This window comes from Vanacampus margaritifer, chromosome 6 (assembly GCF_051991255.1).
Source record: "Vanacampus margaritifer isolate UIUO_Vmar chromosome 6, RoL_Vmar_1.0, whole genome shotgun sequence".
NCBI classification, from domain to species: domain Eukaryota; kingdom Metazoa; phylum Chordata; class Actinopteri; order Syngnathiformes; family Syngnathidae; genus Vanacampus; species Vanacampus margaritifer.
Genome location: NC_135437.1, coordinates 22,004,313 through 22,025,461, shown reverse-complemented (window position 1 = coordinate 22,025,461; position 21,149 = coordinate 22,004,313). Strand labels below are relative to the sequence as shown.

Here is a 21,149-nt window from a genome sequence, read left to right as displayed (position 1 = left end):
GGTATTTAATTGCTAAGCACAGTTGATGGAATTGTAATAAGTACAGACGCTCCCCTACTTACGAACATTCGAGTTACGAACAACGGTACATACGAACATTTCTGCGCGTGCAGTATGTCGAAAAATGTTCGGAAAGAAATGCTGTAAATTAGATTTTGTATTGCGCGTAGTGCTTCTTTCCGCCGCTAATACCGACGATTGGCGCTGTGAGAGCTCATTGGAGGCTGAGCAACGTGGCGAGGAGGAGGAGGAGGAGGAAGAAACGCCGGTCCCCATGAAGCAGGAAATAACTTTTGAAGCCGATTCCAGCGACGACGAAGAATCTCTCATGATATAAAATCCTCCTCTTCCTCCTCCTCCATCATCTCCTTAAGCATCGAGTACATCTTCCAAAAGTAAGTTAAACTTCATTTTATTTATCTTATTACGTACATGTACATACTGTGTGTGTCTCTCGCTCTCTCTCTCTAACATACGTAGTACAGTACAGTACTGTACGTATTCTCTCCATTTTATTAAAAGTTTTTTTCAGTACAAACCAATGCAGGTTACTTGTACAAGCCTTAAACATACTTATATAAACCTTCAATATACTTATATAGGCTTTAAACATGAATTATAATACAAAATATAGCACTGAAGCAACTTACGAACAAATTCACCTTACGAACGATCGTCCGGAACGTAACTCGTTCGTAAGGTGGGGAGCGTCTGTATATGCATACTCTCAGACAGAATTTAAAGTGCATGACAGCATGTACAGAAGGAAGAATCAGTCGGACGTGCTGCAGGTGGCGTCATTTAACCTGGATCAGCTACACCATCTCCACTGCATCAAAACCGGTTATGTTGTGACCCAGATAACCGTGAGACATCTGTGGAAGTTTTTAGACCCCCCCCCCCCCCCGTCCCATGTTGTTGAGCAAAGGCGGAGAAATCGCCTGATCGTGGCATGTCGACTTGTACGACAAAGTATAGCCTTTTGGTATATGCATCAATGATAGTTTTACTTGATAATGTTCACGTTTTTACATAAGTTTCATGTTTTAACATAATATTTATCATGTTAAAATTATCATGTCAAAACATGATATGGCTCGTTTTTTTTTTCCTTGGTGTGGCAGCAATACGCTTCCGTAGATTTGCAATAGTGATTATTAGATTATTTTTTTGCCATAACAGAATAAGATGTAATTGCACATTCACTACAGTAGGTGGCAGTATAGTCAGGGTGAACAAGGAGTTTTAGCCGCTCTGCATACGTTTACTTACATCAATATAATCGACAAATGGTACTATTTATCGAGGGGGGTTGATGGGAGTCGTCTTCTTCCTGGGGTGGCCCTAACAAAAAATTATTGAGAAGCACTGCTGTAGACACGAGTTGCATTTTATCATGTGACTGCAGAATTTGGTTCATGATTCAGATGTTCTTGAGAAAACAACATTAATTTTGTATGTTCTGCTGGTTTGTTTCTTTTGTTTTTGTTTCTCAGTCACCAACAATTAATCACTGTTGTGTGATTCCCTTGACATTTTATTTTTTACTCAAGTTTTTTTTTTTTTTTAATGTATATCATGCAAAGAAAAAAAGCCTTCCAAATGTTTGTTATATCCAGATTGTTTATTTTTTTTTTTAATATTTGGTCAATATCCGATCCCACACTAAAAATAATCTTGGATGTAAATGAACTTTTCAATCATGGTTGCAGTTTCAAGTCAACAAGCACAAATGACGCAATGCTCAAAAAACATTTTCTAGAGCAGCAAAGCTTTCAGTCACCATCTCCCTTTCACTCTTGAGATATAATTATTGCGTTTTCCAGTCAACATGCTAAGTCGCTCATTTGTTCTTCCACAAAGACATATCATTCAAAATATAGATCATCACATTTTTAATCATTAACACGTTTGAATTAAGTACAACTGCCCCATTTTAAGGAATGGATTTAAAATGCTAATGGAAGTCCACAATGTATGAAAAACAATAATTCCTTTGAGGGCTGTGATGGGAACAGACCAGACAATACAAAGCGTTAACATGAGAGTCATTACTAGTAAAACAAGGCTGTGCATTATAAATAAAAACTTTATAATACTTATTGATCTGCCCTTGGAAAAAAAAAAATGGTACGAATGGATAGCTTGTCTCGCAAGCCGTTTCTGGTTCTGGTTCTGATATGTCCACCTGAGTTGATGCGCTCGTTCACCAATGGGTGACCACGTGAAGCTGACCAAGACTATTTACATTAGTTCCCCATTGGGACACCTTTAAGTTGAATCTATACACTGTATAAACTCCAAGATGAGCTGTAATGAGTGTTTGTTTGTTGGTGTAAATATGGCCACCACTCAAAAGAAGTCAAAAGGAAACGTACAAAACATCGAGGCGTCGTAGAAAAACGCAGTACAGGCAAAATTTAAAATGAACAGAACACATCAACAGCAGCATGTAAGATGCTGTTATGAGAGGCGATAAAATGGATGCATTTCATTTCATTCTCAATTTACATTCTGTGTACAAGATATTTCTCATTTTACATCGGTTTTAACGACTCCTTAAAAACAGGCTCAGTGGGAGATGAGGCACAATATATATATTTTTTCTTTTTCTGCTTTCTTTTGACACCAAATCAAGTTGCCAATAAGCAATTGAATACAAATCTTAAAACAATTACAATACATCCAACCCAAGAAGTGGATATATCAGAACAGGGAAAAATATCACTAAGCAGATAATGATCTTCTGCATAATGTGTTGCTATCAGTCAAACTCTTGCAACAAGCAAAACTCGCAGCTCAAAAATAAAGGATTGGCGTGAGTTCGCTTCCCCGCTTGGGAGACTATATAATAATGTGAGTACACCCCCAAAAATAAATTAGAAAAATAAAAACGTCTCCATGCCAGAAAAGAAATGAGCCACTATTTACAAATACAGCTCAATCATTCCCCGCAGCAACAGTCTACACAGAAATGATGCAGCAGTTTCTAAGGTTACACCGACAAATAACACATCCTTGGAACCGATTATTGAGAAATGAAGTGATGAAAAGTGACATAAAAAAAAAAACATTTTTTTTTTAAACATGTAATCATTTCGTGTTGACCATTACAAAAGGCTCATATTATTCAATGCAGCCTACACAGGCATGACGGGTTGTCCATCACGTTGAATTGGTTATAACACACAAAAAGTGTTTGGAATTCAAACTTAATTTCATAATTTTGGTCTTACCAACCAGCGGAAAATGACAAAAAATAAGGAATATGAGGGTAGGTATGAAAAATTTACAATGCTACTAGAATATCATAGAACGACATGAATTTCAGTCATACTTAAAAAGAATTGGAATTTTATAATAATTAAGTCTTGGATGTAATACAACTAAAATATTACCAAAATTACATCCAAAGTGTTATTTTATGAGAATTAAGACCAAATGACAGGACATATGTCCACAATTCAGAAAAAAAAAGTTTCAATTTTACACAAAAAAGAAAAGAAAAGAAAGGTGAAGGTCTAATCTTATGCTAAGATAAAAAAAAAACATTCCTACAGCACGTTAACACACCTACAGATTTGAAATCTACTTGGGTGGGTGGACTCCTGGGAGTGGGGGGGGGGGTGGGATCATGGGTTGTCAGTCCTGCTACTTGCATCTCTTCTAACCTCATGATCCACAAGTGAGTGACGGCGTACTAATGTTACACGCGGTATATCTGGTCACAACACGTTTTTTTGAAAAAATATATTTTTATTACATTTTCTTGAAATCTACTTGGATGGTGGCCAGTTTACTTGGGTGGCCCGCCCAAGTATTAACATGGTGTGGGAAACACTGTTGATCACCCCATGACTGACAAGGGTCCTACAAAATTCTATTTTCAATTGACAGTAAAGAAGCAGTATTTTTGTTCATCCCTGGGGCAGTTTTGAAAGACAGTGGGTGCAAGTCTCAGAGTTGAATGTGAAGTTTTGATATCCACTTTACTTTGTTCTCATAACAGGATTTATTCAGATTATCACCACATTCCCAACTTGTGTTCCTAAACGATTCCCACATTATGACAATTTTTCTCTCAGCCCTAACACTACTTCATAGCGTTGTAATGTGGAGACTTTTCTACCGTGGTACCCTTGATGCAGGAATGCATGGGAAAAAAATTGTGAAATTAATCATTATCTTTGATATCCAGGATGAAGTGCATGTACTGCAGTAGTACTCGCTTTGCACTCACTAGTAGAATATTGAATACTTTTCTGATGCCATTGTCGTTCTAGTAGTGAGGACAATAGAAAGCCATACCCCCCAAAAAAAAAAAAAAAAAAAAAAAAAAAAATATATATATATATATATATATATATATATATACTGTATATATGTGTGTATATGTATATATATATGTATATATATTAAAAAAAAAAATTAAAAAAAATATTAATTTTTTTAAATTTATTTGTTTGTTTGTTTGTTTTTTAAAAAAGGAGAGCAATGATGATGTCAAATCGAATGAACAATACTGAGCTCTCCTGAGAAAAAAAAAAAAAGAAGAAAGCCATACCCATCGTAAACTCGTTCACTGCCAGCCATTTTAGAGCATTTTGACACACAGGGTATCGTATTCAATGATTGCTGTATTCAACAAATCTATCAAATGAACTGACTGAATCGAGAGAGAAAAAAGATTTGATTTAGCCTTTTTCCATTTTTTTTTTTTTTTTTAAATCGACGGTAAACACGGCTGTTTTTTCCCTGTGGACTCACAAGCTGTGCTGATCTCACATCTAAAATGGGGCATTGGTGCCATCTACTGGTGGTTATGCATCAGCAAAGTTGTTTCCACGTTTGAGCAGCATCAGACGCTCCCCCACCCAACCCTGCTGAAAAGAATAAGTGGCAAATATATTTGTCAATGGCAGTGAATGACTTTTTTAAGGTGAGAAGTGACACAATATAGTAAAAATAAACATTAGCGATTAGACAGTTGCTAGTGCGCTGGTGCGTACTTGCACATAGATGAACCTTACACTGCACATAAATTTTTTTTTAAAAAAGAGCTAAGCAGCTTGCCGTAGGAATGAACCTGAAAATAACGACCAACCGCTTGCCTGACAAAATGACATAGGATGAAAGGTAGACCAGAAGGAAATGACCCTGAAATGTCTTTGGCATTTGCATTTGGCAGCTATTTGAACAAGAGGATGCAGAAGTAACACATGGTCAAAGTAATAAAAGGTGTGTTGACACACAACGCACCATAGGGGAATCGATTCTCTAAGCTTGGTCATTTAATAATAAGAAAAAAAATCCTTTGTCAAGTTAGAAAGTCGAAAGAGTATTAATAGTAGAAAGGTGCATTTGCGTGCAAGTGGTAGCATAAAAACAACACGATGGAAATAGTGCCAGTATGGGGGGGACAAAAGCTCTGTTCAACGCTTGTAACGTGCGGGACTAAAAAGAAAAGAAAAGAGCTTGCCAATTTGTGCTTGTACTCTTATCGTATGTCGAGTTCATGCGGCGTTTGTGTGCATGTCTTCAAGTCGAGAGAGGAAAAAGCGACCTCTGTTTTGGACAAACGAGGCAAGTAAACTGACCTTTTGTGTGCTTGGTTGTTTTGATAGAAGATGATTCAGCAGGTCAATACCATGCAGGTGATCATTTATGGATTGTTTGGGGGTCACAGGGCCAACAATGTTTGAACACTTTCTGCTTTAAGAGGCGTCACGAGGCCTGGCCGCTGAATGTTTGGATTAACATTTGCAACGGCCAGCTTAGCTGCCTTCCGGCGCGACAGTCTTCTGCAGCGTCTGTTGGCGTCTTCCGATTCTTTATGGGAGGAAGACAGGCGGTAGCTGCCGGCTGGCGGTGCGGATGACGATTCCAAGAAGCAAAGCCAAAGTTTCTCCTGCGTTTAACTTTCACCAGAGCAGTTTTTCCGAGTGGTGACTTTCACAAGTCGACGGCGGCAAGACGGCTTTGCACCGACCGGCAGCTGCATTTCACTTTCTGGACTTCCTTTCTTCTGGTGACCCCCGAATGTAGATTTCATCATCACGTGTCTTCAGTGATGTTTACTCAAGAGCAAAAAAGTTACCATAAATACCAATTCTTCAACACGGACCATGCCATCAAGTTTTGAGTGCAAATCTTCCAAGCCAGCAGGAAAACAAATGCGATGGTTGCTGTTTCTGAATTGGATGCAAGAATGGTAGTGTTGTGTTTTTGTTGCTCGCTTGATTCCAACTCAGGCCAGAAAGAGATGCGGTGTCTGGTTACTTGTTCAGTGGGAGCTGCTGCTAGCGGCCTCGGGTTGGGCGGGACTGGCGGTTTGTGGAGCACCATAGAGCGTCACTGATGCTATGTGGTTATTCTGCATCACCTACAGAAAAACAACAACAGCATGAGTTGAAAACACACAGGATGACTCCATCCATCCATTTACTACCGCTTATCCGGGGTCAGGTCGTGGTGGCAGCAGCTTTAGGAGGGAAACCCAGACTTCCCTCTCCCCAGCCACTTCAACCAGCTCCTCCGGTGGGAATCCCAAGGCGTTGCCAAGCCAGCCGAGAGACATAGTCTCCCGCCGGTGGGACATGCCTGGAACACCTCTCCGGGGAGGCGTCCAGGAGGCATCCGAACCAGATGCCCGAGCCACCTCAACTGGCTCCTCTCAACGCGGAGGAGCAGCGCCTCGACCCTGAGTTCCTCCCGGATGACCGAGCTTCTCACCCTATCTCTAAGGGAGAGCCCGGCTATCCTGCGGCGGAAACTCATTTCGGCCGCTTGTATCCGGGATCTTGTTCTTTTGGTCTCGACCCACCATAGGTGAGGGTAGGAACATAGATCGACCGGTAAATCTTCACCACAACGGACCGGCACAGAGTCCACATCACTGCAGAGGCTGCACCGATCCGCCTGTCGATCTCCCGCTCCAACCTGCCCTTACTCGTGAACAAGACCCCCAGATACTTGAACTCCTCCACTTGGGGCAGGATCTCCTCCCCTTTATTCCGTGTATCTAACACATTTCACATCGCCTTCCTGGCAGTTTGGTGCATCAGAGGCATAATGGTAGAGCCAACATTTTATTGCCTATGCAAGCCAGAACAAATCTCAAACACTTGCTGCTGCTGCTTCAGACATTCAAATACTATCGGATACTACCTGAATAAAAAAAGTTACGCCACTGTAAGGTTATGCATAGTTTCAACAGTTTATTCAGTGTTTTTTCACGCTACAAAATTTATCGTTTTTTTTAAATTTAATATTCAAGTTATTACAACTGTTCCAGATGATGTACATGGCACAGTTGCAAGCTGTTATATTGAGTTTATTTAATTATGGGACTGCTGAACGTAGCAAGCAGCACATATTACTATCCTACAAAAATGAGTTTATTGCGGTTATTATATCATCTTCCACGGATTTTTCCGCTTAAATGCGGCCCGTATCGTAGATCGCACCGGGACAAATGAGGTATCAAACGATGCGGCTCGATCTGACTCGGTGCAGCATTACTTTTCTAGGAATTCCGAGTTACCATGGCGACACAATTCCCCAAAAACTCCCAAAAAACTCCCATAGGAAATGAATGGAGAAAGGGGGAACAAATTACAGATCAAGCACCTTTTTCCAAGACACGCTGCGCACGCATACGTTATCCGACCGATACAAATTTTAGCTCATTTTGTAGGAATTTTTCCCATCTTTAGCTCAGTGTCAAAATCCTTTTTAAGGAATGTAAGCTCTCCCCTCTGTGCGGGTTCAAAGACAGTGAGCAAACAGCAGACAAATAGCCTTCTCCCATTGTTGTGTATTGCAAGTGCCAGAGTGGAGCAATTAATTAATTAATTAACTTTAGAGTGGCGGGAACAAATAAATGTACTTCCAAAAGTTTCACTTCAACTCGTCACCATGGCCACAATCTTTGCTCACTAGACATCAAATTCTCACATTTTGTAGTCACGAGTGTCTTCTTTCAGACAAACTAACTTTTATTTGGCTAAGGTGTCATTTAGTACCTTTATTTTCACTTTATGCGAGGACAAGTCGGACGAACTCGCCTATCTCTTCCATGTTAAATTCAGGCGCCTTTCGCTCTTCATTTCTGATAAATCATAAGTTTTCAACCTGCTCTCATTTGGTCATTTTTCATCCGATTAAAAAAATGAGAACATGCTCGTGTTCCCCAAACCCTTGCCGTTCTAACGAGCCATTTCTTGAATCTGTATCTCGAATCGTTAAGTCGTGAGAGGCTTTTGTTCAAGGGGTGCGTCTCTCATACAATCTCAATGGAATGTGGGGCGCGTGACGGCTCCAAGTCAAAAATGTGTGTGCGCTCTTAAAGTGACAGTGAGATATTTTTAGTTTCTGTTGATTATGGTTAGCTTCCACATTTCTTGACCGATTTTTGTCGTTTAAATTTTAAACTCTTCAGCTCATTTACATTTTTTAAAATACATTTTCAGGGACAGTGAGATACTTTTAGTTGATGTTGATTATGGTTAACTTCCACATTTCTTGAGCGATTCCAGTGGTTTAAATTTTAAACTGTTCAGCTCATTTACAAGAGTCAGCAGTCCCATTCAGAATTTCCGCGGGAATTTTTCTAGTTATTATTTTTATTGTATCAAAGTATTTTTATAATTGCAATGTGATGGTGGTAGTATAAAGAAGCAGATTAAGTCCCAAGGTACCAAATGCACGTCCCACCACTATGAGTCAAAGCTACACATGGTTTATATGACATGCTGCTGTTCCCTGTGACTGAACAATCAACATTCAACTTGAGTTTTCTGGGAACGTGGGAAAAAAAAGGTCATGTCATCTAAGGAGCCAAAAGTGACCCTAATTCAGAGCGAGGTGTGCATAAAAAAAAAAACAAGCGGCGAAAGCGATGGGAGCGAAAATTGCTGAGTAACCTTTGACATGATTTCTTCCTTGCAAAAGGCAAAAATCCACTTAAGTAAAACAAAATCATGAAACTGAATGCTGTGGCACTTAATTAGAATTCATTGTTGTTTTCTAGAACACAAACTAGGTCAGCCGGCCACGTCATATACATTCACTCATACTGAAGTATTCTGACCTCAAAGATCATCCTTTGCAGTCCAAAGCAGAACGTCGAGCCAAAGGGGTTTGTATTGTTGGCAGATGAAGACCTGTTAATCACATTTGTATTTGTTAATGTGATGCTACAATAATGATGCACTTGCAGAAAATATTTGTTTGAATTAAATATTGTAGAGAAATATCATTTTTAGACGTTTCTGGGGCACAAACTAAAGTGGTGTAAGATCGCATTTATTTCATTACCGATGAAGCACAACAGGTTTTTCCATTGGGTGACCCAGCAGTTCCTGAATCTGATCCCACTGGCAATGAAGAATAAAGTGATGAAAAACAGACAGCATTGTGTTATGTTTACAAGCCCAAATGCCAGTAGAAAGAGGAAATAACAAAGCTATGATGTCAGAAAACCACCTAAAAACAACTAAAAGCAGTAAAGGCTCTTCTCGACTTCTTGACTATTACTTACATTTCAGCTATAAATGTACTTTTTGTTGTTGTTGTTAAATCCTATGATTTCATAGAGCTACAATCAACAGAATAAATCACACACATTGATATAGGATGAATGCACATTGTGAGATTTCACCACTGATCCCACAAATAAAATGGCGGCAGCTGAGTCCATCTTAAAGCACCTCCTTTCAAGCCGTCCAGTTAGTGACTGACCTTGCTGTAAGTGGTCAATATGCAGTCATCTGTCTGAGACTCGGCTCCTCCTGAGACACAAAAGCAATAAAGTGCGTCATAAAATAAAATAGAATATGACCTATGGTGATGTTAGAGCATCTAGTGACTAACCTTTTTTTATGGCAAGTGAAATCTTAAAGTCACACCGATGATATCTACAGTGCAAAAGGAGAGAACAGAATAGCAATATACAAAAAAAAAAAAAAAGAAACACTTTTGCAACAAATACTATCAATTTATCTAAACAAATTATAAAGGTTGAACGCACAAAAAAATACAGTACGGGAACAAAAATATGTATCAAGATATTTACATATTGAAGTTGTAATGTCCTGGGAAGTTGGTATGGAGGACAAACTTCTTAACCAGATGAGTTGTTGAATCAAAAAGGACATCCTGCACAAAAAAAGGAAACATGGCTAAATCCAAATTGTAATTGGGCACAGACAAGGCTTCATTCTTTCAAAGCTACTCATTATACACCAAACACAAATATAAACAGCACTTTTGTTTTGGCTCCCATGTTTTGTGAGTTGTACTCAAAGATCTAAACTTTTTTTCTACATACACATTGTTCACAAATCTCTGTGTTTTTGAGCATTTCTCCTTTGTCGAGATAATCCATCCTACCTCACAGGTGTGGCATATCAAGATGCTGATTAGACAGCATGATTATTACACAGGTGTGAAATAGGCAGGCCACAATGAAAGGCTACTTTGGCCTTGTTCAGATTGGCAGCTCAAATCCGATTTTTAGCCCATCCAGATTGAATGTGGATGGCTCTTTTCAGGGATGTGATTTGACCAAAGTGCAATTATCTGAAAATTTAGCCGGGGGTCTGGGTGCCGCTGGCACCCAGCTAGGTCCAGGGCAGTGTACCATTGTAAGAAAGTCCATGTATAAAACATGGATGGCCTAAACAAGGTTCCGGCGGAGCTTCAAGGCAGAAAATATAAGTCAACCTCTTTTTCCAGTCGAATTATCTGACTTGGTCGCCTTTTTCCCCCAGCTCTACTTGATTTTATTGTCAAGTGTTTCAATCAATTGTATGTGATTTTTATAGTAAAGTGTATTGGGACCATGTTCCATGGTGAATGTGTACACTTCTTCATTGGATTAAGAATGGTTCTTCTTGGGGTCAGCAAACGAGGCAGCAAACTGAACTGGAAATTTAAAATGTGGACGATTCCAAGAGAATCGTAAAGTTAGGTTCCGATTGACTCTCGAGACTCGATACCCAACACTACTGACTGATAGACATTCCAGGGAGGTAATGATAATAGAAGAAAAAAGCTCTAGTTATTATTAGCATGAATAGAACATTCATTCATTTACTTGACCAACCAATTGAGACAATCTCTTAAGTTAATCGAGACTTTAGAATAAAAACACAGCATCAAGATACGGTTCATACTTCAAAAATTATAATAAGTAAATAAATAAACATCATCATTCTTCTTAAATATTCAAATACTGCAAAGCAATGACAACTTCTTAAATCACAGGTAAGTCCTTACGTACCACTCCAAGGGTGAAGTAGTTAAAGAAGTAGTCATTACATTTGGAAGGAACTTGTTTGTGAGGTGATGGAGAGTGGATCTTCATCTGAAATAAACCAGAACACACGTACAGAAGATTGACTCACACGTGCAGAGCATCATCACTTCAATGAAAAGTGTTTTCTTTCAACATGATCACCTTGTCCTCAGACTTGTAAAATACTTTATGTGGTGATCCGAGAGCACTCAGCACCTCCTGGCAGGAGTCTCCAAAGTAGATGCTCCTTTCGAAGGACTTGACTTTAGCATCGCCCATCACGCCAGGACCACAACCTGCACGCTCATTTCAAACAACATTACAAGTCAATGAATAAATACTTGAAGAAAATAGTTTTCAGTTGCTGTGTACACATTAGTCTGTGTTAAGAACGTAAATAAATATAGTACAATTTGCTACTCAAGCGACCAATAACATTATCCATTTTGATCAATTAAAATCTGAACGGCTAGGACAAAAAACACACTTTGATCAATTATTGAAATCTGGCTGTTACTTATTTTCAAAGTGTTAAAGAACAGACACAAAAACTCTTGTTACCCGCAGTAACTAGGCGGAACTTAAGCCCCACCGGTCCTGTACCCTCTCTCAGGACATCCACGCACTCCGCATAGATGTTGCCAAGGAAACAGGCCAATGGCATCGCTGGAGCTCTGCGTACAAGGCGCAAATGTGTATCCAATTGGAATGTTTTCACACATTAAAATCAAGTTTGCCAATAAATTAGCTGAAGCATGTCAAGTACTTTGTTTCTTGCAGGTTGTTGCCAGTGTAGATGTGCATCCTCTTGACCATAGCCCCATGTGGAATCTGCAGGGAGGCCAAACCCATGGCAAAGTTAGGCTGCCAAGGCAAAACAACTGGGAGTAATGGTGTGTATGGAAACACACACAGACATAGCTATCGTTAATACATAAAGTTGTGTACCAACCAACTCAAGGCTGCAACAAAAGAAGGCAGCCACTGCAGGAAGATCAACTTGACAGCATTTGTAATGCAACTTGTAGTGTGTGGGAACGTTTAACTCATTCACTGCCATTGACGGCTATAGACGTCAAAATTCATTTGAACTATTTCTATTAGTTTCACATTTTTCCTCCACTTTTGTTAACAAGAATATGAAAACTTAGGAAAAAAAATGTATTGTACATTTAGAACAGATATAAAATGCATGATTAATCTTGAGTTAACTAGTGAAGTCATGTGATTAATTACAATAACAAAATTTAATCGCCAGATGCCCCTAATTTAAAAAAAAAGAAGAAAATATTATAAAAAAATTAGGGGCGTCAGACTATCAAATTTTTTTATCGTAATTAATCGCATGACTTCAATAATTAAATCACGATTAATCACACATTTTATATCTGTTGTAAATGTACAATAAAAAAGGTTTTCATACTCTTGTTAACAAAAGGGGGAAAAAATGTGAAACTAATAGAAATAGTTCAAATGAATTTTTGACGTCTATATCCGTCAATGGCAGTGAATGAGTTAAAGTGGAAGTCAACCTTAAACATTTCTTGAAAATTATATGTTCTATGTGACCTCACTAGTCTAAACATGACATTCTGATTAATATTACATTTGTGGAACAAGCAAAATCCAGCCATTTTTTTACCCATCTCAGGGGGCGGCCATTTTGCTAAGACGACATCACCGTTGCTCAAGTCTCAGGGACGGATAAAAATGGCTGGATTTTGCTGCTTAACTCATTCCAGAAACGCAATATTAACCAGAATACCATATTTACCACAGTGGGCCTATATAGAACATATTATTGTAAAAAATAAATAAAAGGGGGGTTGGCTTCCCCTTTAATCTGGAAAGATCTAACCAACTTTCACTCAAGTCAAAAGTGGTAACTCTGAGTCTGAGCTATCTAATGCTAAATTAGCGCTGCCTTTCTTAATCCTGATGACATATTTGATTAGAAACATAAGCACAGGATGGAGCACAATGTTGAGAGAAAGTAAACAATTTCACTCTCCATAAATTTACAACTGATGTTATGTCTGTAACCAATTTAGATACAGCTGCTAACATGCAGATGTGCTGGCACAGCGAGTTTTAGCAAAATGGTGGAACCCAAAAATAGCTCATAAAATCTGACTATAAAAGGTGTGAAGTCAGCTCTGGTATGAGTAACTTTGGAATAGACACAATAAAAAAAATTGCATTGTTGAGTACAACTTTTATTGTATTTTAAAATGTTATGGTAATTGATTCATTTATTAGTTTCAATTATAACACACACCATTCAATTGTTCTGTTAGATGTTCGAAGCAGTCATACCAATCTCTAACCATTGTTGGTCAAAAATGGTAAATGGACTGCTTTGTTTAAAGCGCTTTTATCTACACCATATGGTGCCCAAAGCGCTTTACAATGCGTCACAATTACACATTCACGCACACGTTCACGATCAGCTGTTGCCATGCAGGGTGCCGGCCGGTCCACAAATCGGGGTTCAGTGTAATAATTTCTATTTTGAGCTTAGTTTTGATTTTAGTCTTGACTTTTTACTCTGATTATTTTTATTGACTGTTTTTTTACTGTGTGCTTTTATTGTTGCCTGTGCTGTGCATTTTGAGATGTATTTTATAAATGTCAAGTGTGTTACACATAAAATCTATTATTATGACTTCAACATGGTCACCAGGGGTGGATATCGAACCCACAAGCTCACAGATAGGAGACGACCACTCTACCACTGAGCCATGCCGCCCAAGGAAAACACGCACAACACAATGTAGTGCTTTCGTGATAAGGTGGCACTGAAAAGCCGTTATAAGGTTTTCCAACGGCCGCCGCACCTACTGTAATATTCTCACCTCGTATTTCGGAGCCTCATTCCAGGAATCAAGTTGGAAGGAGAATGACAGTCCTCGAAAGTTGAGATGGAACAACTGCTCAGCTGCATTGTAAACTGGACACAAATTCGAAAGGGGGAAAGCAGAGTCAGCAAATAAAAGAAAATAAAAATTTATGTATCCTTTATTTTCCCATTGTGTCTAAATGCGAAACGTTTGAAAGAAAAGTGTACCTCCAGGGTGCGTCGCTCCAAACGACTGGTCTATTTGTTCTATAGTGGGGGCAATGGCTTGAGAATTGAAATGGACTCCACTGCAAAGATGCATAAAGAGTGCAGAGGTGGTGAGACACGGATAGCAGCTAATGCAAAGTATTCATTTCACTGGATGTATACAAAGTGTTTTAAGAACATATTAAAGATGATCTGACTCCATTACGGGTCGAATAATAGTAGCTGTGTGTTTTATGGCTAAGAGTTGAATGTCATCTTGACTGCTACATAAAATGAACAATGAATAGTCCAACCAAGTAATGTTAATGGGGCAGCAATAGAAAGCCTACAGTTTCATACTCTGAAATCCTAGCCATCAGTTGTCAATGGGATCCGTATAGTACAGACGCTCCCCTACTTACGAACATTCGAGTTACGAACAACGGTACATACGAACATGTCTGCGCGCATGTCAAAAAATGTTCGGAAAGAGATGCTGTAAGTTAGATTTTTTTATTGCGCACCTTTTTCCGAGTACTGTAGTGCTTCTTTCCGCCGCTAATACCGACGCTTGGCGCTGTGAGAGCTCACCCAGCATTGGAGGCTCAGCAACGTGTCGAGGAGGAGGAAGAAGAAGAAACGCCTGTCGCTCATAGATAAAGCCATCGCACTCTTCGAGCAGCAAGACCCAAATATTGAACGTTGCACAAAGGTTGCAAATCAATTGAATGATGCCATACAGTGCTACCGCATCATTTATGATGAAAAAAGAAGAAAACTGTGCAATCGTCGTTAGATCGCTTCTTTCGGCCAGTTTCTAGTAAATCCTCCAAGGAAGATACTCATCAACCCTCATCTTCTTCTCCTCGACCCTCAACTTCTTCCTACATTGAAGTTACGGAGGAGGAAGTAACTTTTGAAGCCCATTCCAGCAACGACGAAGAACCTCTCATGATATAAAATCCTCCTCTTCCTCCTCCATCAAATCCTTAAGCATCGAGTACATCTTCCAAAAGTAAGTTAAACTTCATTTTATTTATCTTATTACGTACATGTACATACTGTGTGTGTCTCTCGCTCTCTCTCTCTAACATACGTAGTACAGTACTGTACGTATTCTCTTTAAACATAAATTATAATACAAAATATAGCACTGAAGCAACTTAAGAACAAATTCACCTTACGAGCGATCGCTCGGAACGTAACTCGTTCGTAAGTTGGGGAGCGTCTATATATGTAAGTATTTTAGTGGACATGCATGCATTTAGAAAGCTAAAATTGAGTGTAAAATTTAATTTCATCTCCAGCGATATTGTTTTGATTGAGTGCATAATTATTATTTCCACTCACCAGTATTTCAATTTCACTTTGCTTAGGTCATACACTTCAATCACCTGCCAACAGACACATCAATAGTCAGCATATAACAAGTATACAATACTTCTTTTACTTGATACAGAGGGGAGTTCATAAATGATAACAAAAGTTGCAAGATTTCTTGTCTATCCATAAAAATCAAGTACATTGCTGTGAGCTAATTTCTTTATAAACAACTTTGTGGAGGTGGCAGTAGAAAATATGTGAATATTTCACCTTGAGTCTTTGATTTGTGGCATCAAACAGAATTTTAATACCATCCTGAGTCAAGTTCAGTATGAGGTCATGGCTGAGTGGTGTCTGTTGGGAAGATAAACAAGGCCATTCATTAACATGAAGATAGATGGACTGTGGATATGTCCTCATGCATATGATGCAGGAAGCCATTATTGGAATCTGGCAGACGGGAACGTTTACGTACACCACAAATCATTTTTCAACAGAAAAACAATCACTCTAAAATGCGGATGAATTTTTTTCCCTTTATTTTTCTTAAATCCCAGAAAGATTCTGTAGTAATCGGTCTTACTTTGGCAACTGAAACACACAACATGAAATGCAATATTACGGTGGAACAATGCGAGTCAAAGTGCCAACCAAAATCTACGGGAACAAATATATTTTTCTCAGACATCACAAAAAAAACAAAAAACTGTGGACATGATTAAAACCGAAAGCGAGACATGCTCTGTCATGTTAAACAGAGTTATGCTCATGGGTTTTCCGTGTTTTTAAGTACTTTCAATGCACTCACATGACAAAGAAATAGACAAAACAACAGCATAAATTTTCAATGTATATTGAACTATCCCATATAAAATGGCAGTTTTAGCCAACTCAAAATCAGTCACATTCAAAAACATTGGACTGCCTTTGCTTTTAAAAACTATCACTGAGAATATCATCATATCTCTAACTAATGTGATTACTAAGTTAACACATAAATAATGTTGAAGAGTTCAAATTTCATGAACAAATAATTGTATCATGACCAAATGAAAAGTAACTCATATTAGAGCATACCACAAATGTCTTTGTTATAGCAGAAGATGTTATCTGTCGGAGTCATGTGCATACACAATGAACTACTAAAAAAAAAAATAAAATAAAATAAAAAAAATCAGATTTTTTTTTTTGGGGGGGAGATAAAAAAAAGCGGAATTCCGCGAATTAGCGGAAACATCACATCCCTGAACAAAAGGGGGACCGAGTGCGTCTGTGAAAGTGACGAGACTGTCATTACAGCTGCTAGAGTATCGAGAGCTGATTCCCAAACTTTAAACATTAATACGGCTGATACTTCAGACATTTGAGGCACTGTACATGCACATTCGGACCACAAGGTAAATTGGTACAGGTGTCCCTAAATGGTGGCATTTTGCCTTTAAAATGTTGGTATGACCAATAAATTGACTGATTTATTTATTTGACTTTTTAATTCGGGAATATTTTGTTGTTGTTGACAAACGTCTGCGCTTCACTTGCACCCATTTATCAAGTGGAAATGTGAATACAGGCATTTATTTAGTTAGGGGCCACTGCACTAATAGCCAGATTAATATTGTGATTCACACAAGGGAGTGTGCCACACTATCGATCTGGGACTGCTCCATGGTGATTTACTCGGGAAAGGCTGGACATTCTGTACAACACTTCCAGCTGATTGGACAATGCGGCATTGTGCTCGTTTGGTTTTGACCAATCACGACCATGGATGAAAATGCCGTCTTCGTTCTCGTCGAAGGGAGAAAAGAACGAACATCTTTACCAGCTAAAAATGCACAAAGCGCCTCTCGCTCTTCAACATTCAACAAGGAAACAACACTGAGTAATTCTGCAAGAACAAAATTAATTGCAGCGTCCATTCATCCATGTTAGGTTTGTTTTGTTTCCCACGGCGTTGGCGCTTCCTGATTTTGTCACAGCTGCATATCACGCCCCAAAAACAATGTCGCTCTGTGATTGGTCCGAACCAGGATTGGTGGAAATCAATGGGCTCTGTACAAGATGTATTCTCCGGAGTTTGTGAACTCACAAATACAGCGAGAATTCATCTTGCAGAGCAAGGTTACCACTGCACTACTAATGAAAAAATTGACAGGTGGCAGAATATTTTAGCAGCAGACAAAATTCATTTGTGGCAGCCCCTACAGGTAAATGTGTATGTGGGAAACACTGCAGCTCTCATGTTTTCTTTCGCAGAATCGATCAATGATGTCATTGCTTGATCAGCGAAATTAAGGCAAGCTGATCCATAAAATGCAAAATAACAGTTTACGGGTGGTAATTGAGCAAGCTGCAAAATGTTCTGTGTTAGTACCACTGTGAACAGAGGACCCCATTATTAAACATTGGGGATGGGCGAGGTATCAGTATTGGGTCGATACCTGACCTTATTTCAAATTATCGCCTCGCTAGCCGCAACGGCAACCGATACCAGTATCAACTGCCCTTTTTGTGGTCGATTTATGATCAGGAACTAGAAATGAGACATTAAAAGAAGAGAAAACTGCCTGCCATAATAAATTTCATGAATGCTACATTGAGATATTTAGGTATATCTTTAAAATAATCTGCCATTGTTTGTTTGGGGAGGGGGGGGGGGTTATGTATCAAAAGTACTAGTGGTATCAGTACTTCAAATCTGTATTGGTGACTACTCAAGAGTATTCATACTGGTATCAATCTGAAAAAAGTGGTACTATCGAGCTTCCTTATTAAACATTGTTGCAGTAAGTGAATGAAGCACAGACATTGTGGCCATCTCACCTGTTCATTGTAAAGCACCTGGACATTTTTGATGATGCGGCAGTGTTTCTGGAGAATTGAGATGGCCTGGGCCAACGGCATGCCTGGACAAAACAAAAATAAAGCACAGCATCTTGCAACTGGATTATTGCAAGTTTGACTCTCACTTCCTGTACAAAATTAAAGCGTCCTTCAGTGTACAGCAATATTCATCCAATGTCCATCCATACTGCAAGCTATTACTTTCCTTCCGTGGTAACAAAGACCACCATGATTGTGTTAAAGTATGATAAACATTTTAATTACTGTCTCCAAAATGTAAAAAAAGGCATTACATTTAAAAAAAAAGATTAGCAGCGTTTCTAGAAATTAAAGCCAAACGTGTTGTATCATTATCTCTTAGATGAGCCCACTATGTCATAACAAAACCTACCTAAGGCAAATTCCCATTGCTCATTTCCAAGTGATCGCTCAGGCACCACTTCCAGATCCAGCATTGGCAAGTAGTAGGGGGTGGCTCACCTTAAAACACAATGGGACCCTCTTTCTCTGTGCCTCGACCCTCAACTCTACAATTGGCCAATTTAATTCATAACTCCCAACATAAACACGCCACCTAATACACACGTGGGAATCAGCGTGAAACTTTCCAGTAATAAGAGTCCAATTTATTGAAGGACATATGAAACTAACATTAAAATGACGTGACAACTTTGGATTCAAATATATAGAATAAAATCAGGCTTACAGGTTACAATTATAATAATAACAGGCGGCCAATTTAGCTGCTCTTGAATTTTGCAAACAAATTACGCAACCTGACGGGAACAAGGTCAGCTGACAGTCAAAAATATCGCTTAAATAAGTCTATTATCACCAGACGTTAAGATGATCGGTCACTATCTGCGAGTTATGAAAGCACCGAGCAGGACAACAACACTGTGTTGCGCTATTCGCTAACATTAGCCGACGGAGCTAGCTGCACTTATTGCATTGGGAATTAAATACAAATAGGAACAAATAATGCATATAAATGCCCTGAATTCACTCCACATAAAATAAACAATGCAGTCACACGGTCATGGCATAAATACACAAATCGCGTTAAGTGCCTTCCTTTCTTTCTCCCTTCCACGGAGGGTTCCAGTTAGGGAGCCCCGAGCTAGCTCTTTTGCAGTGAGGATGCCAATTTAAATCCCTCACGTCCACCGTTAGTCATGTGTTTGTGAGCCTTGCACCATCCGCCGCGTTCCTTCCTCGGGCTTAAAAAAAATCGTCAGGAGGGTATCCGAACAACGACAACTTCGGAAATCAACAAGAAGCAGCAGGATCAGCTGATTGTTCAACTTCCTGTGTTCGGCGCATGTTCTGGACGCAGAGCTGGTGGACGTAATGACGTCACACCCAACCGAGCGGGCAAGGAACCTGACCATGGAGAGAAAAAAAAAAAGTATCAAACAAATGGGGGAAAAAAAGGAAACCACTCCTTTATAAACAAAACAATGCATTTACATATAAACTACTCGTACTTGCATCAATATTATTTTGAGTCAAGCAAGCACAAAATCGATGTTGCAGATGTGGAAAAGGTGCTTGCACTATGCTAAAGTAGACCAACAGATAGCCTACTAGTAGTAGAAAAAAAAAATGCTAGGTGAAATTCGAAGGACTGTTACCACTGTACGCGTTCAACTCCTGTACTTAGTAAAAGTAAAAATCATTAAAAATAAATAAATATATATATAAATAAAAATAAAATAATAATTATTATTATTTATTTGTATAGTTCATCTTAAAAGCGTTTGGATTTGTGTCCAAAATTCATCAATTGGGAGTTGTTGCTGGGTACTGGATAGGCTATCATCCCTAAACTAGTGGCAGTCTAACCTTTTCCAACTGAGGATAATGCTCGGAGGTGCTGCCTCTTTAGTGTCAGAAAAAGCATATCTTGATGAAGCCAAGAGAATCTACAAAAAGTAGACGCGCTCTCCGTTCAGTGACTCTGAAGAGTTCTGCACAAATATTCTGAACAGAGTTGGTGACAAAGGACAGCTTTTGTGCAGTACAACTCACACCGGCGGAAACAAATCCAACTTACTGTCAGGAGTAGCAAATCCAGGTCCAGAAAGTAAAACCGTTTGGCTTTAGTCGCAGGTGCCTCAACTCAACAGTCGACAGATGACATGTAGATTGATTGGGTGAACTTCCACGCAGCTGGTCGACTGTTTCACTGCCTAGACGAAAACTCACACTGCTCCTCGTGAATCTGATGTCTGACTTCCCAATGGACCTTCTTCTGTAGAACCCAACGAATAGTTTTTAAAAAAAATGACCACACCACCCTGATCTTTCAATTCAGAGGCACTGTTCCTGATGGCAACCACGTTGGAAAGGAGCATGAACCAGGACAGCCCCATAACATTTGTAACTGGATTGATCTCATGCGCTTTTTACTCACCTTGGCAACTTTAATTCCATAGCTAGGAAAGCCGTACCCATGTTTTGCCTCCTCGTTGGAAGTTGTGTCGACGGGACGGGGAGGTCCTCAAAGTACACTCCCTAAAAGTCACAAGTCGTGGTCTGCACTCTACACATGGTGCACTGCTTCCAACTTCTGAGCCATTGGATAGTGGACTAGAATTTCCTTGAAACCTTTGGAAGTTGCTCTCCGAGTTTTTC

General features: G+C 39.2%; 1 protein-coding gene across 6 annotated transcripts; it reads right to left on the bottom strand.

Annotated features, from left to right (window-relative positions):
- Positions 1-1,878: 1,878 nt before the first annotated feature.
- Positions 1,879-21,003, bottom strand: phaf1 (phagosome assembly factor 1). Of its 6 annotated transcripts, none has more exons than XR_013294547.1 (17): positions 18,904-19,825; positions 18,492-18,574; positions 15,939-16,022; positions 15,696-15,739; positions 14,367-14,446; positions 14,155-14,249; positions 12,066-12,163; positions 11,861-11,973; positions 11,462-11,595; positions 11,285-11,368; positions 10,076-10,158; positions 9,874-9,917; positions 9,742-9,791; positions 9,319-9,377; positions 9,092-9,164; positions 5,598-6,382; positions 1,879-4,883 (listed from the first exon to the last, which is right to left on the bottom strand). XR_013294547.1 is itself a non-coding variant. In XM_077568805.1 (17 exons), the coding sequence occupies exons 3-17, from the start codon at positions 18,570-18,572 to the stop codon at positions 6,284-6,286; spliced, it is 1,221 nt and encodes a 406-aa protein (XP_077424931.1). In that variant the 5' UTR covers positions 18,573-18,574; positions 20,569-20,766; positions 20,929-21,003; the 3' UTR covers positions 1,879-6,283. The 6 variants fall into 6 exon arrangements, 5 of the variants coding, with proteins under 5 accessions (XP_077424931.1, XP_077424929.1, XP_077424927.1 ...); XM_077568805.1 differs by lacking the exon at positions 18,904-19,825 and adding exons at positions 20,569-20,766; positions 20,929-21,003 and having other exon boundaries at positions 1,879-6,382; XM_077568803.1 differs by having other exon boundaries at positions 1,879-6,191; positions 6,280-6,382.
- Positions 21,004-21,149: the final 146 nt, after the last annotated feature.